Source organism: Aythya fuligula, chromosome W (assembly GCF_009819795.1).
Source record: "Aythya fuligula isolate bAytFul2 chromosome W, bAytFul2.pri, whole genome shotgun sequence".
Lineage (NCBI taxonomy): Eukaryota > Metazoa > Chordata > Aves > Anseriformes > Anatidae > Aythya > Aythya fuligula.
In genome coordinates this window covers 11,376,004-11,389,768 of record NC_045594.1, presented here as the reverse complement: position 1 = coordinate 11,389,768, position 13,765 = coordinate 11,376,004, and the positions used below count along the sequence as shown (strand labels likewise).

At 42.9% G+C, this 13,765-nt stretch overlaps 1 protein-coding gene across 1 annotated transcript in view; it reads right to left on the bottom strand.

Moving 5' to 3' along the window:
• Positions 1 to 599: 599 nt before the first annotated feature.
• The window catches only part of LOC116501425 (zinc finger SWIM domain-containing protein 6-like), a 225,053-nt gene continuing 211,887 nt past the window's right edge, over positions 600 to 13,765 (bottom strand). The window contains exon 14 of the mRNA XM_032206977.1: positions 600 to 2,083. Within this exon, the coding sequence (XP_032062868.1) occupies positions 1,221 to 2,083 (863 nt within the window). The 3' untranslated portion in view covers positions 600 to 1,220. The remainder of the gene's footprint in view (positions 2,084 to 13,765) is intronic.

Here is a 13,765-nt window from a genome sequence, read left to right as displayed (position 1 = left end):
CTGAAAAGTAAAACAGTCATACCTACACAACTTTCTGTCCTGCACAAAGTCAAAATACCTATGCAGAAGGTATATATATATAATATATATATGTTATTTGTGCACAAAGGTTAGCTCACTGCAAAGGCATAACATGTCATGTCAATCATTTTGGAAAACATTATGTGTTTTGTGTCAAAAGGATATTTCTTTAAGCTTTCTAGGCTAGGAGGCACAAACCCCAATTCTGGCACACTATATTCTTAATGCTAAGGCTTGCTGCTCTCGCTGCGTATTTTTTGTTGTCCCTCTTTACTATAGTGCCTGTTACAAGCATGTGTGTATATATATATACATATATATATATAAAACACCTTCCCCCAATAGGTATCAGTCCAACCATGCTATCCAAAAGGTGGCTCTGCATAGATGCCCAGCATATAGTTCACCACCTAAGCCAACCCTGAAGCAAGGCGCACTTTAATCCTTCTCATAGGTTTTCTTTTTTGTTTAAAACCAAGCTACTGCAGCTTCAAGTATTTTGCATTAGATAGATTTTTTTTTATAAATTAATGTTATATTTTTCAGTATTCAGACATATACTATAATATATATACAGTACAATAAATGCTTTCATTCTTTTTTATTATTATTTTTTGATAAATCCCTGAGAATGTATGTTGACAGTTGCTAAGTTTCCACATGCACAAGCATTGTGTGCCATGCTTCTGGATGAACAGCACTGGAAAGCCATGTGGTCAGCCTTATAACTATTAGTATTTCATTTGTTGCTTTGTTTAAATATGCTGAAATGTAAGGATGAGTTACAAAGGAGTAAAGCTGGATCCATTCGAGGTACTTATCACAGGATGGAGGTGTTTTGTTTGTTTGTTAAAGCCATTGCAATATATGCTTGTTTTTTGAGGCTGTGAACATATACAGAAAGAACAGGAGAGCGATGTGGGCTTTTGCCACTTGACAACATATACTCAGTGTAAACCAAACCTTTTTTAACCTCTCTCTCTCATACATAACAGAAAAAAAGGAGAAAAAAAATAAACAATAAACACACAAACTTTCACAACATGACAGTTTAGTTTGCAAACTCAGTATAACTATACACATATAATACCGGTGTGGCTCTGTTTCTTTAAGTTAAAAAGGATACAAAGGCAGGCTCAAGTAGAAACAAACCACCCTTTCCCTCCCCCCAACCCCCCATCCAAATTCACACATTTTCATCAACCAAAACGTTCACGAACCAACATCATCAGTTTCTTTTTGCCTTTGTAGATTTGTTTTAGGTTGTCAATAAACTGTGTAAACTGGATATGTCCATCATGAGCCATTAAGAAGGTCTCTCGGGCCTTGCTAAGGAACTCTATAAACTCACTATAGTGTCGAGGGCTGATGTGAGTGAGACGTGAATGAGTCGTATTAATGTAGGCTCCGATTGTGGCATCCAAGAGTTGCCTTAAAGGGGCTTTGTCCAGTGACATGAGCTTACCAGAGTTCCTCCTTCCATGAAGTCCCACTATGCCAGGAGTAGTCAAAGTACACCTACGCAAAATGTCTGACAGTACTGTTGCACATTTGACACTTTTGACCACCAGAGGTATTATAGCTGCTAGCTCATTTTTCCCAAGAGAATGGCTGAGTGCACATGCCCACAGAACATCATTAATAGCAGGGTGTGTATCCTGATTGTAACTCAGGTTGAGATGCGTCATGGCCAAAGTGGCCAGCTTGTAGGCCCGCATGGGGTAACCACGGTGTTCCATGTATCGTGCTATAGTAAAAAGTTGTGAGTAGCTCATGCCAGTTGTAGCAGCATCTAGAACAATTTGGTAAGCAGTCTCAAAAGCTATGTGATCCTTTTCACATAAGGTCAGTGCAGAGAGGGCACAGTTTTGAGGATCCTTCATGGCACACTGTAGAGCAAGCGTCCTAGCACTGCCAGCCAGCTTCTCCTGCTGATGGCAGTCCAGATGCAGACGGACAATGGTGCTGTTGGACATCACTGTTGTAGCAACAATACTAGTGGCTTCTGTTGGAGTGAAAAGTGTAAACCAGCTTTGCATGATGCTATCCAGTGCATAAACACCTTGGAAAGAAAGAAAGGATTAGCAATAACTGATAAAGCCTAGCAGATACAGATGTTCAGCAAGAGATAACGTTTTTAGCAAAGTCTAGGAAGTTACCAGTACATACAAGGGGATGTGCTTCATCAAGAAAGGCCAACCCAGATAACAGGCTGGAAGGGGACATTAAAACAAAAGCTACTGTGCAAACTCTGTAACAATCACTGAAATGCAGAGAACAACAACAACAAAAAAACAAAACAAAACAAAACAAAACAAAACAAAACAAAACATAAAAGATAAGCTTTAATCTCTTGGTGTAAAAAATGAGCTGTTTTACTTGATATTTAAAACAATTTGGATAACAAGTTCTGGCTCATTTGGTCTCATTACATCACTTAAAAGCAGCCCTCACATTGAAAAGTAATTTTAACTTATTTTCTCAATGTGCAGCTGTGGTCATTTAGATGTAGTCATTCAGAACGCAGAGAGTCTTCTGCTAGGTCTAGGTATAGAGAAGATGATGCTGGGCCATCAGAGGTGCAGGAGGATGAAGATGAGGATGTCGAAAAATCAACAGTAATTACCCGAAACCTATACCAGCGTGAGCTACGAGATGTGCAAAAAGATTTTGGTCACTGTATAGGTGAGCAGATTATCAACTGGCTGCTACAGTGCTGGGACAGCGGAGCCAATTGTGTGGAATTAGAGGGCAGGGAAGCCAGGCAGCTAGGATCCCTTGCTAGAGACGCAGGCATTGACAAAGCAATTGGAGATGGAGCATGGCCTTAAAGCCTCTGGAGGTGTCTTCTGTCAGCTATGAAGGAAAGGTATCCCTTCAAGGAAGAACTTTTATGTCTACCAGGCAAGTGGACCACTATGGAGAAGGGAATCCAGTACCTGAGGGAATTAGCTGCACGGAAGGTGATTTATGAGGACCTAGACAACAGACAAATATCCACAGATGAAGTCAGGTGTACACGACCCATGTGGCAGATGTTTGTACAGAGTGCACCATCATCATATGCCAGCTCATTGGCAATAATGGCCTGGAAAGAGGATGAGGAACCCACAGTGGATGAAGTGGCTAAACAACTCTGGCAGTACGAAGAAAGTCTCTCCTCTTCCCTACAGGCCTGCGTCTCGACTGTGGAGAAACTTTCTGAAGAGGTCCACCAACTTAAAGAGAATTTATCTTCCTCCCCACCTGAACAAACCAGTTTCCACCAACTAAAAGAGAATACTTTGGAGAAACTTTCTGAAAAGTTCCACCAACTTGAAGAGAGATTATTTTCCTCCCCACCAGTGTCTCAGCTATCAGGGGTAAGCATCCATCCGCGCAAGGAAGACGATATAGTGGGTACACACCCCGTGCCACCCTGGGGTTTTACCAATGTGACCATGGAGAGGACATGAGAAAATGAGATGGAAAATCTAGCTCGACCCTAGAGGCACAGGTACGTGAGTTGCAAAATAAAACAATCAGGAAAAAGGGGTTCTCTGAAAAAACTTGCTGCTCCAGTTTCCATCAGGCAGTCCTTTAAACACAGAAAGGAAGATTCTGAGCAGGATTAGAGGGGCTCTGCCTCCAGCCAGGGGGAGGACACCGTAGTGTGACTGGCCTGGTTGCTCCGTGCATCCTTGGCATAGACATAGAAGAGGATATTTCAAAGACCCAAAAGGGTTCCGGTGGGCTTTTGGCATAGCTGCCTTAGAGACAGAGGGCATTAAACAATTGTCTACCTTGTCCCGTCTCTCGGAGGACCCTTCTGTTGTGGGGCTGTTGAGGGTTGAAGAACAGCAAGTGCCAATCGCTACCACAACTGTGCACCGTTGGAATATCGCACCAACCGAGACGCCCCGATTCCAATCCATAAGCTAATTCGTCAACTGGAGAGCCAAGGAGTGATCAGGAAGATTCACTCACCTTTTAATAGTCCCATATGGCCAGTGCGAAAGTCTAATGGTGAGTGGAGACTAACAGTGGACTATCCTGGCCTGAACGAAGTCACGCCACCACTGAGTGCTGCTGTGCCAGACATGCTGGAACTCCAGTACGAACTTGAATCGAAGGCAGCCAAGTGGTATGCCACAATTGATATCGCTAATGCATTTTTCTCCATCCCTCTAGCAGCAGAGTGCAGGCCACAGTTTACTTTCACTTGGAGGGGAGTCCAATATACTTGGAATCGGCTGCCCCAGGGGTGGAAACACAGCCCTACCATTTGCCATGGACTAATCCAGTCTGCGTTGGAGCAAGGGGGAGCTCCTGAGCACCTTCAGTACACTGATGACATCATCGTGTAGGGTGACACAGCAGAGGAAGTTTTCGGGAAAGGGAAGAAAATAGTCCAAATCCTTCTGAAGGCCGGTTTTACCATAAAACAAAATAAAGTCAAAGGACCTGCACGAGAGATCCAGTTTTTAGGAATAAAATGTCAAGATGGACGTCGTCAAATCCCAATGGATGTGATCAGCAAAATAACAGCAATGTCTCCACCAACTAGCAAAAAAGAAACACAGACTTTCCTAGGTGTTGTGGGGTTTTGGAGAATGCACATCCCAAATTACATTCTGATTGTAAACCCGCTCTACCAAGTAGCCCGTAAGAAGAATGAGTTTGAATGGGGCCCCGAGCAACAACAAGCCTTTGAACAAATCAAGCAGGAAATAGTTCATGCACTAGCCCTTGGGCCAGTCCGAACAGGACCAGATGTAAAGAATGTGCTCTACACCGCAGCCGAGGAGAACGGCCCCACCTGGAGCCTCTGGCAGAAAGAACCTGGGGAAACTCGAGGTCGACCCCTAGGGTTTTGGAGTTGGGGATACAGAGGGTATGAGGCCCGCTACACTCCAACCGAAAAGGAGGTATTGGCAGCATATGAGGGAGTTCGATCTGCTTCAGAAGTGGTCGGTATAACCAGAAGTCACGGTGGTGTCTTCCTCCCTCACTGGGACATTTTTGGGTAAGATTTGAACACTTGGTTATACCAGTAAGACTGATGATTCTGAACATCAATTGATTTCTTTGAGACCTTTAGTTAAAACTGAGACCACTGTTGATGATGAAGATGAAATCCTCACTACTGTGCGAACAATCCCATGGTCACCAGCAGAGTTGATAAGAATACAGGAGAAGTTCTCAAGGCAGTCAGGAGACTCGGAAGTCGAGTATGTGTGGCGAGTTTCTCTTGAAGGAGGAGACCAAATTACGTTGAATGAGGAAGAAGCAAGAGGTTTTGGGGGACCAGGAGTATTTTTAACTACCACACCAGGAGACCATAATTACTCTATAACTGAACGAGCTGTATACTGGGCAGGGGATATAGATCCCCAGGAGAGAGGGGAACCACTGGAAATTAGAGCCACAAACTATTCTGACCTGGCTGTAGCAGTACAGAAAGCAGCCTGCATTCAGGCGATATGTGAAAGATATGAATTCAGGAAATCCCCGCTGTTACCTCCTATCAACCCAGCTCAATTAACCCCTCTTATCTGTGGCCTACAAGATATAGATATTAGTTCATTCAGTACTAAGCCCCCAGATCACTCCCGGTGAGTTTGCCAAATCCATACTGAAAACCCCAGATACCCAAATTCAAAGAGAGATTGAAACTTAATAAGGAACGGGGTGAGTTGTGGTGTAAGGCCCTAGCTTTGGGTGCACCCTGACCATTCTTGTGTTGTGCCTCTACGGAGGACCTCTACATTAGTCTGATCTCTGGGTAAGAAAAATATTCCAGCTGGGAAGAATTGCCTAACCAGAAAACCCCCGACCCATAAGGAAAGTGCACCTTCTGCACCGAGCCTAATTGACGAGGAGGAAGCTCAGCAAAAAAAAACTATCCCTGGGAAGGCAGTGAGCCACCCTGCTCGGCAGGTATTAGCAATTCAATGGCTCTCTAATGAACACTCTGGCCCCATTCCTGTTGGACCCTGAAAAATATTGGTAAACTTTCTCATTGACACCAGGGCCCAAATGTTGTTAATTACACGAGACAGCACAAACCCTGGGCATAAGACCTGGTCGACGCAGGGTTAAATTCACGGGAATCAACAGTGTGGAAAAACAATGCCCCACCACAAAAATTTCACTCTGGCTGCCAGAGGAACAGAAATTAACCAGGGTAGAAGTATTAGTTGTTGCTGCATATACTAATATTTTAGGATTTGACATACTGCATGGGCAAATGTGGAAAATCCCAGATGGGACTGTGTGGAGTTTCATGACATATCAAGTGGATTCAGGCACAGTGAGACTGAGTCTGTTACAAACATCCATATCCTTCCCCCCTGCTAAAATCACTAATGTTTGGCAACATCCGTCGCCAGCAGCAGCACTTATGGGGATTGACGGTGTGGTAACAGAATTGGAAGAAAGAGGCATTATTAAAAGGACTCATTGACCTTACAATTCACCGGTGTGGCCCATAAAGTAACCAACCGGGCAACAGCGTTTTACAGTGGATTACAGACAGTTGAATGCTAACACTGCACCTTTGACTGCCGCAGTTCCAAACATGGCAGAATGGCAGAGATACTGAAAGCCTTCTGTGCGTCAACCAATACAATCACCCCAAATGTTTATTATATATGAGAAGAACATCCTACAGGATTTTATACTGGACAACCTGTGCTGGTGAAAATGCCTCAGATTGGAACAGCAGCAATGGTGTTAACTACCCCCAAAAATCCCTAGACTTGGGAAGTCAAAGATTTTTATCTCACCCTTTTTCTAACCCTGATGGTTGAATACAACTGAGCATATATTCTTTCCTTTTGTGTTCACAGGAATCGTGACTGAACTGCTTTTGGACAGCTGGAGAATCACAAATCAGCAGTTTGGATTGATAATTCTATGCTTTACCCTGACCTTAATGCAATCCCTTTTGGTTCATAGCCAAAAAGACCCAAAATGGCCGTGGTCCCAAGTCCAAGTTAAATACGCTGGATTATGGGAACACGTGCTATCAGGGAAAACTTAAACTTAGCTACTGTGGTTGTACATGGAGCTGAGGTGTTTCATTGTGACATCTCATAATGACCCTTGGAACCATGCATTGTCACAGTATAGTGCAAGTGGTGCAAGTGTTGGAACACTGCAAAATATAAATTACCTAAATCTCTCTACTTTAGTTTATAATGGAAAAAAAAAAAAAAAAAAGATATTTTCAAAAGATGAATGGAGTTGGAATGATTCACTTTGAATGACTGAACTTCAAGCCACTTCAGGCCAGACAAATCAGTTGCCAAATAACTAATGGGTCTACTTACAATAGGCTGACTGAAATTAAGACAATTTATGCTGATTCTTCCAGACCACAAAATTATAGTACCGGTTGTAGCAAAATAACTGAACCAAATTCTATTTGCTGGCACAATTTTACTTTCACCAAATGTCCTGGTTTCAGTTAGGACAGAGTTAATTTTCTTCCTAGTAGCTGGTAGAATGCTATGTTTTTTGCTTAGGATGAGAAGAGTGCTGATAACACCCCGATGTTTTAATTGTTGCAGAGCAGTACTTATACCAAGCCAAGGACATCTCAGCTTCTTGCTCTGTCCTGCCAACAGGCAGGCTGGGGGTGCAGTAAGAGCTGGGAGGGGACAGACCCAGGACAGGTGACCCAAACTAGCCAAAGGGGTATTCCATACCATCTGACGTCATGCTAAACAATATATAGGGGTGGCTAGCCGGGGGGAGGGGGCCGGACTGCTCGGGGTTAGGCTGGGCATCGGTCAGCGGGTGGTGAGCAATTGCATTGTGCATCGTTTGTACATATTAGTAGTAGTACTATTATCATCATTGTATTATTATTATTATTATTGTTATTATTATTATTATTATTATTATTATTATTATTATTATTATTATTATTGTTATTATTATTTTCCTGTCTTATTAAACTGTCTTTATCTCAACTCATGGGCTTCACTTTCCATTTCTCTCCCCTGTCCCAGAGAGGGAGGGGGGAGGGTGAGCGAACGGCTGCGTGGTGTTTAGCTGCTGGCCGGGTTTAAACCACGACACCAAACCTATAATTGTGTACTGTCTTTGGGGTTACAGAGGCACTGAATTGCTATTCAAATTTATAATTGGTACAGTGACATCCACGTCGATTGTAAAGGACAAGAAGCTTCTGCTCCCACAGATATTTGAAAATGTACCAACTCGGACACTCCCATTGGTCTAACTCCTTCCATCTTCAACAACCAGAAAATGAGAAGCAATATGCCCTGTTCATTGATGGGTCCTGTCGTATTGTGGGAAAGCATCGGAGATGGAAGGCTGCTGTATGGAGTCCTACACAACGAGTTGCAGAAGCTGCTGAGGGAGAAGGTGAATTGAGTCAATTTGCAGGAGTGAAAGCCATTCAGCTGGATTTAGATATTGCTGAACGAAAAAAGTGACCAGTTCTCTATCTCTACACTGATTCATGGATGGTAACAAATGCCCTGTGGGGGTGATTACAGCAATGGAAGCAGAGCAACTGGCAGTACAGGGGCAAACCCATCTGGGCCGCTGCATTGTGGCAAGATATTGCTGCTCGGGTAGAGAACCTGGTTGTAAAGGTACGCCACGTAGATGCTCATGTGCCCAAGAATCAGGCTGCTGAAGAACATCAAAACAACCAGCAGGTGGATCAAGCTGCTAAGATTGAAGTGGCTCAGGTGGACCTGGACTGGCAACATAAAGGTGAATTATTTATAGCCCGATGGGCCCATGACATCTCAGGCCATCAAGGCAGGGATGTAACATGCAGATGTGCTTGTGATCAAGGGGTGGACCTGAGCATGGACACTATTGCACACGTTATTCATGATTGTGAAACATGTGGTGCAATCAAGCAAGCCAAACGGTCAAAGCCTCTTTGGTATGGAGGACGACGGCTGAAATATAAATATGGAGAGGCCTGGCAGATTGATTCCATCACACTCCCTCAAATCCGCAACGGCAAGCGCCATGTACTTACAATGGTGGAAGCAACCACCGGATGGCTGGAAACATATCCACTGCCCGGAACACTATTCTGGGCCTTGAAAAGCAAGTCCTATGGCGACATGGCACCCCAGAAAGAATAGAGTCAGGCAATGGGACTCATTTCCGAAACAACCTTATAGACACTTGGGCCAAAGAACATGGTATTGAGTGAGTGTATCACATCCCCTATCATGCACCAGCCTCCGGGAAAGTTGAGCGATACAATGGACTGTTAAAGACTACGCTGAAAGCAATGGGTGCTGGGACATTCAAGCATTGGGATACGCACTTGGCAAAGGCCACCTGGTTAGTCAATACTAGGGGATCTGCTAACCGAGCTGGACCTGCCCAATCAAACCTGTTACGTACTGTAGAAGAGGATAAAGTTCCTGTAGTGCATGTAAGAAACATGCTGGGTAAAACAGTCTGGGCTACCCCTGCCTCAGGAAAAGGCAAACCCATTCCTGGGATTGCTTTTGCTCAGGGACCTGGACGTACTTGGTGGGTAATGCAAAAGAAAGGGGAGGTCCGGTGTGTACCTCAGGGGGATTTAATACTGGGTGAGAACAGCTCATGAGGTGAATTGTATTATTTGAATTACTATATAATTCTGTATGTCATCACTACCATGATTGCTATATACCATAGATGAAAAATGGTGATTAAATAGAATGTCTTGGAAAGGGTGGAACCTGAGCATGACATAAATGGTATGGAATAAGGGGTGGATATATGTCCTGGTTTCAATTAGGATAGAGTTAATTTTCCTCCTAGTAGCTGGTAGGGTGCTATGTTTTGGATTAGGATGAGAAGAGTGCTGATAACATGCTGATGTTTTAATTGTTGCAGAGCAGTGCTTACACCAAGTCAAGGACTTTTCAGTTTCTTGCTCTGTCCTGCCAGCAGGTAGGCTAGGGGTGCAGCAGGAGCTGGGAGGGGACAGACCCATGACAGCTGACCCAAACTAGCCAAAGGGGTATTCCATACCGTCTGACGTCATGCTAAACAATATATAGGGGTGGCTAGCTGGGGTGGGGGGGCCAGCTGCTCGGGGATAGGATGGGCATCGGTCAGCGGATGGTGAGCAATTGCATTGTGCATCACTTGTTTGTACACATTATTATTATTATTATTATTATTGTTGTTGTTGTTGTTATTGTCATTGTCATTATTATTATTATTATTATTATTATTATTATTATTATTATCCTGTCTTAATAAACTGTCTTTATCTCAACCCACAGGCTTCACTTTCCGGTTTCTCTCCCCCGTCCCAGAGAGGGAGAGGGGAGGGTGAACGATCAGATGTGTGGTGTTTAGTTGCCGGCCAGGTTAAACCACAACAGGGAGAAGGAGGAACTTTACCCACTGAAAGTATACTACATGATCTGCTGCCTACGCCTATTGGAATGAACCTTATCCTGGTGAAGAATTTACTGTTACATGAAGATCTGAAACAGTTTATGAAACAAGTTTGAGAAAATGGATGAAAGACTTTGATTACTGTCCATCATGATATAGAAAAATACATCGAGTGACGCAAAGAATAAAGAAACATGATAAACACTGTTGGTGGGACACATTGTTTGGATGGTTGTCAACTGCCATGGGAATCTTCAACAAGATGCTTCACCCTGTTGTTGTTTTGTTAATACTCACTGTATTATGCTTTATGCTAACAATTAGTTTGTATGTTAAACTCTGGACTATAATGAAACGTTTACTATCCCTACACGATATGCATGCACTCGATAATCCTCGTCCCAAGAATGTATGTGATATACCTGACACATTCCAGATGTCATGAAGCTTGAGTGACTATAGTCACGGGGTGGGTTATGCAGAGTAATTGCCTAAAGTGACTAGGAAAATTAAACTAATATTCACATTTTAAAGAAAACATACAGAATTGAAGAGGCTTTCAGGGTGGAGTGTAGCTGCATTACCTAAGTGTCCCCTAGGCTTCCAACCTTAGATGCTATTGCACTAGGGGAACCTGGTGTGCTGACTCTAAGGAACAGCATGGAGCATAGAGCAGAGTGGAGACATCACGGCTAGGCTCTGTGACCAGGTGGGGACTCGATTGTTCTTGTGCACACCGAGAGCAATAAGCTGCACATTTGCTACCCTGAGCCAATGACCTGTCATGTTTTTGACAAAATGCTCTATTCTAGTGAACTTTTGCTCATTATAATATCATCATAATACCAAAACACACCTCCATCCCAAAAGCTACCTGCCTCCAAGGTGCGACCAGCCCTCACTGAGCACGTGCTGTGAATTTCTCAGAGCCTATACCTTTAAACAAAAGCGAGAAAACATTTTACCAATTATAACCAAGATATGCATGACTAGAGTCACTCAAGCTCAAGGTAGAAAATAATATAAATTGGCTAAAGAGAGAGGGGATGTTAGGGAAGATACCATCACGAAGGATACCTTCTGACTTCTGGGATCATTCAATGATCTGAGCCTCTCCCCCTCCGCCTCCTCCCCCCATTGGGATTCCGTGGGGTAAGTTTCGAATGCTTGGTTATATCAGGTGTGTACCTGCGTGTTTCATGCATGCTAGCTTGCTTTTGCAGACAGTGAATTTATTGCCAGCAATCCAAAGAACCTGCGTAGCAGTTGCTGTAATAAACTGCACTTAATTGCATTGTTCCTAGCCGTGATAGTTATTGAACGTGACTAGAGTGAGAGCGTGCTACATTATTGGTGAATCTGTGACCATGACAGTTCAATACCCTGAACCCAACTGGACCCATAGCGGTTAATTGGCCACACCCCTTAACGCGACAGCATCTCAAGGAACAGTGCATGCACAAAAGAACATGAAAGTATGCTAAATAGCTCACTTAATAGAACATCATGGCTTGCCTTAAAAAAAATAAATCCTACCTACCCCCTCCCCTAAGGTTTTCAGATACATCTTTTATCAAATTCATATGCACCTGAACATCAAGCTCCTTAGTAAGGAAATACTCTGAGCAACATACCCTACTGGCTATTATCTGAAATAAATATTTTCCTTAGTATCACTTTATTCCTGGTGTGTGTGTGTGTTTGTGTTTGGTGGGGAGAGGAAGGGGTGAAACAGTGACTGATAGGTTCCAAAAATTTAACCTTATAGTCAACTAGAGTGCCTTAGTATTGCTAGAGTCAGTTAACACACGTCTGTGAGCCCACCTAAACCACACCCAGAGGTCCTAGTTTTCTCTGTAGGACTCTGATGCTTCCTGCACACCCCTTCACTTATGCAAAAATTCAGCATAGCCAGAGAATACCAGAGCTTCATTTAAATAAACAGATTCCCTGCTTTACCAACTTGATTAAGTCTCAAAAGTACTTTGCATGACGTTATAGGCTCTTTATGAGATACTTCTATTAGAATATGTTAAACTAATTTAAAGCAGTATTAAAAACAGCATTTTATTTGCCAATACGCAACTGCACAAAATAATACCCAGGCACTAATATCTGTAAGATATTCTCAGTAATAATTATCTTAGCAAAGATATAATAGCAATAAACCAAAAGCATTGCATGAAAATTTGCAGACACAAATTGCTTTCTGGCTGAGGGCATAAAAAGGCAAGCTGTATTTTCCCAAGCTACTGACAACATTAATTTGCCAGTTAAGCATAAAGCAAAGAAACTAATCCATAGAATAAGCAGCAGTAATCTTATGAAGTTCCAAAACTCAGGAAGCATCTATGAGACACAATCCGACTCAAATGTATGAAAAAGGAGTAAATACAGTAGGGAAGCATGCTTTCCAGAAATACCTCCAGTGACAATTAAAACTGCTCCCTTATCATAATATTTATATTGTCCCCTCTATCACAGGTACTGATTTTTTTTCTTATTACTTTTTTTATAGCTATACAGCTTTTAATACCCTCATCTTCACTTTTAGATTCTGTATCTTCAACTTGCAGATGGCAAACTGGAGTACAGAAGCTAAGGAATACTTCATCAAGACACACAGGAAATCTATGGCAAAGCACAGAAATGAACAGAATGTCCTGATGAGTGCATTATTCTCCCACTGTTGTCCTCTAAATATGAGGCTGGTACTGCTTCCATCTTTGTTCTTTGTGTTTCTTTTTTGTTTGTTTTTTACCTTGTGTGGTTAAATAATTACCTTGTGTGGTATATTACTATTTGGCTTGCTTTTCAGCACAGAGAGGCCTGCATAATGTCATAGGCACATAAGAAAGCTGTATTACACTCTAAGCTTAGATTTATCTAGGGGCTTAAAAAAAGATAAGAACCTCTCTACGAGATCCTGCCTCCTACATGGTGGGAGGCGTTCTTAGTATTTCATTCACCGGTTTTCTGTTTCCTCTTCCCCACAGCTGACCAGATAGCTGTCACACCTGCAACCCAAACCTGGCTTTTCAGAGCAAGCAAAGTTGTAACACAATGCAACAGTCCATAACCACAAGTCTTTTCTCTGCTGCAACCTCAAACCTAGACACAACGTGTAGGGGAGAAGGGGAAATCTGTGATATTTCCCATAAGGTTATGCACCCCTCTACCTTGCAGGGGAAGGAAGTCACGCCGCATTACTCAACTGTTGTCTCACTTGACTTGTACCTATTCTATCATGTGCTCAAGCACATTACTACAATTAACATCTTCTATATGAAAGATTTTTATAGATCAACAGGAAGTGGGAGACATTTGCGGGGCTTGGGTACTGATAAGCAAGATCAAGACATCT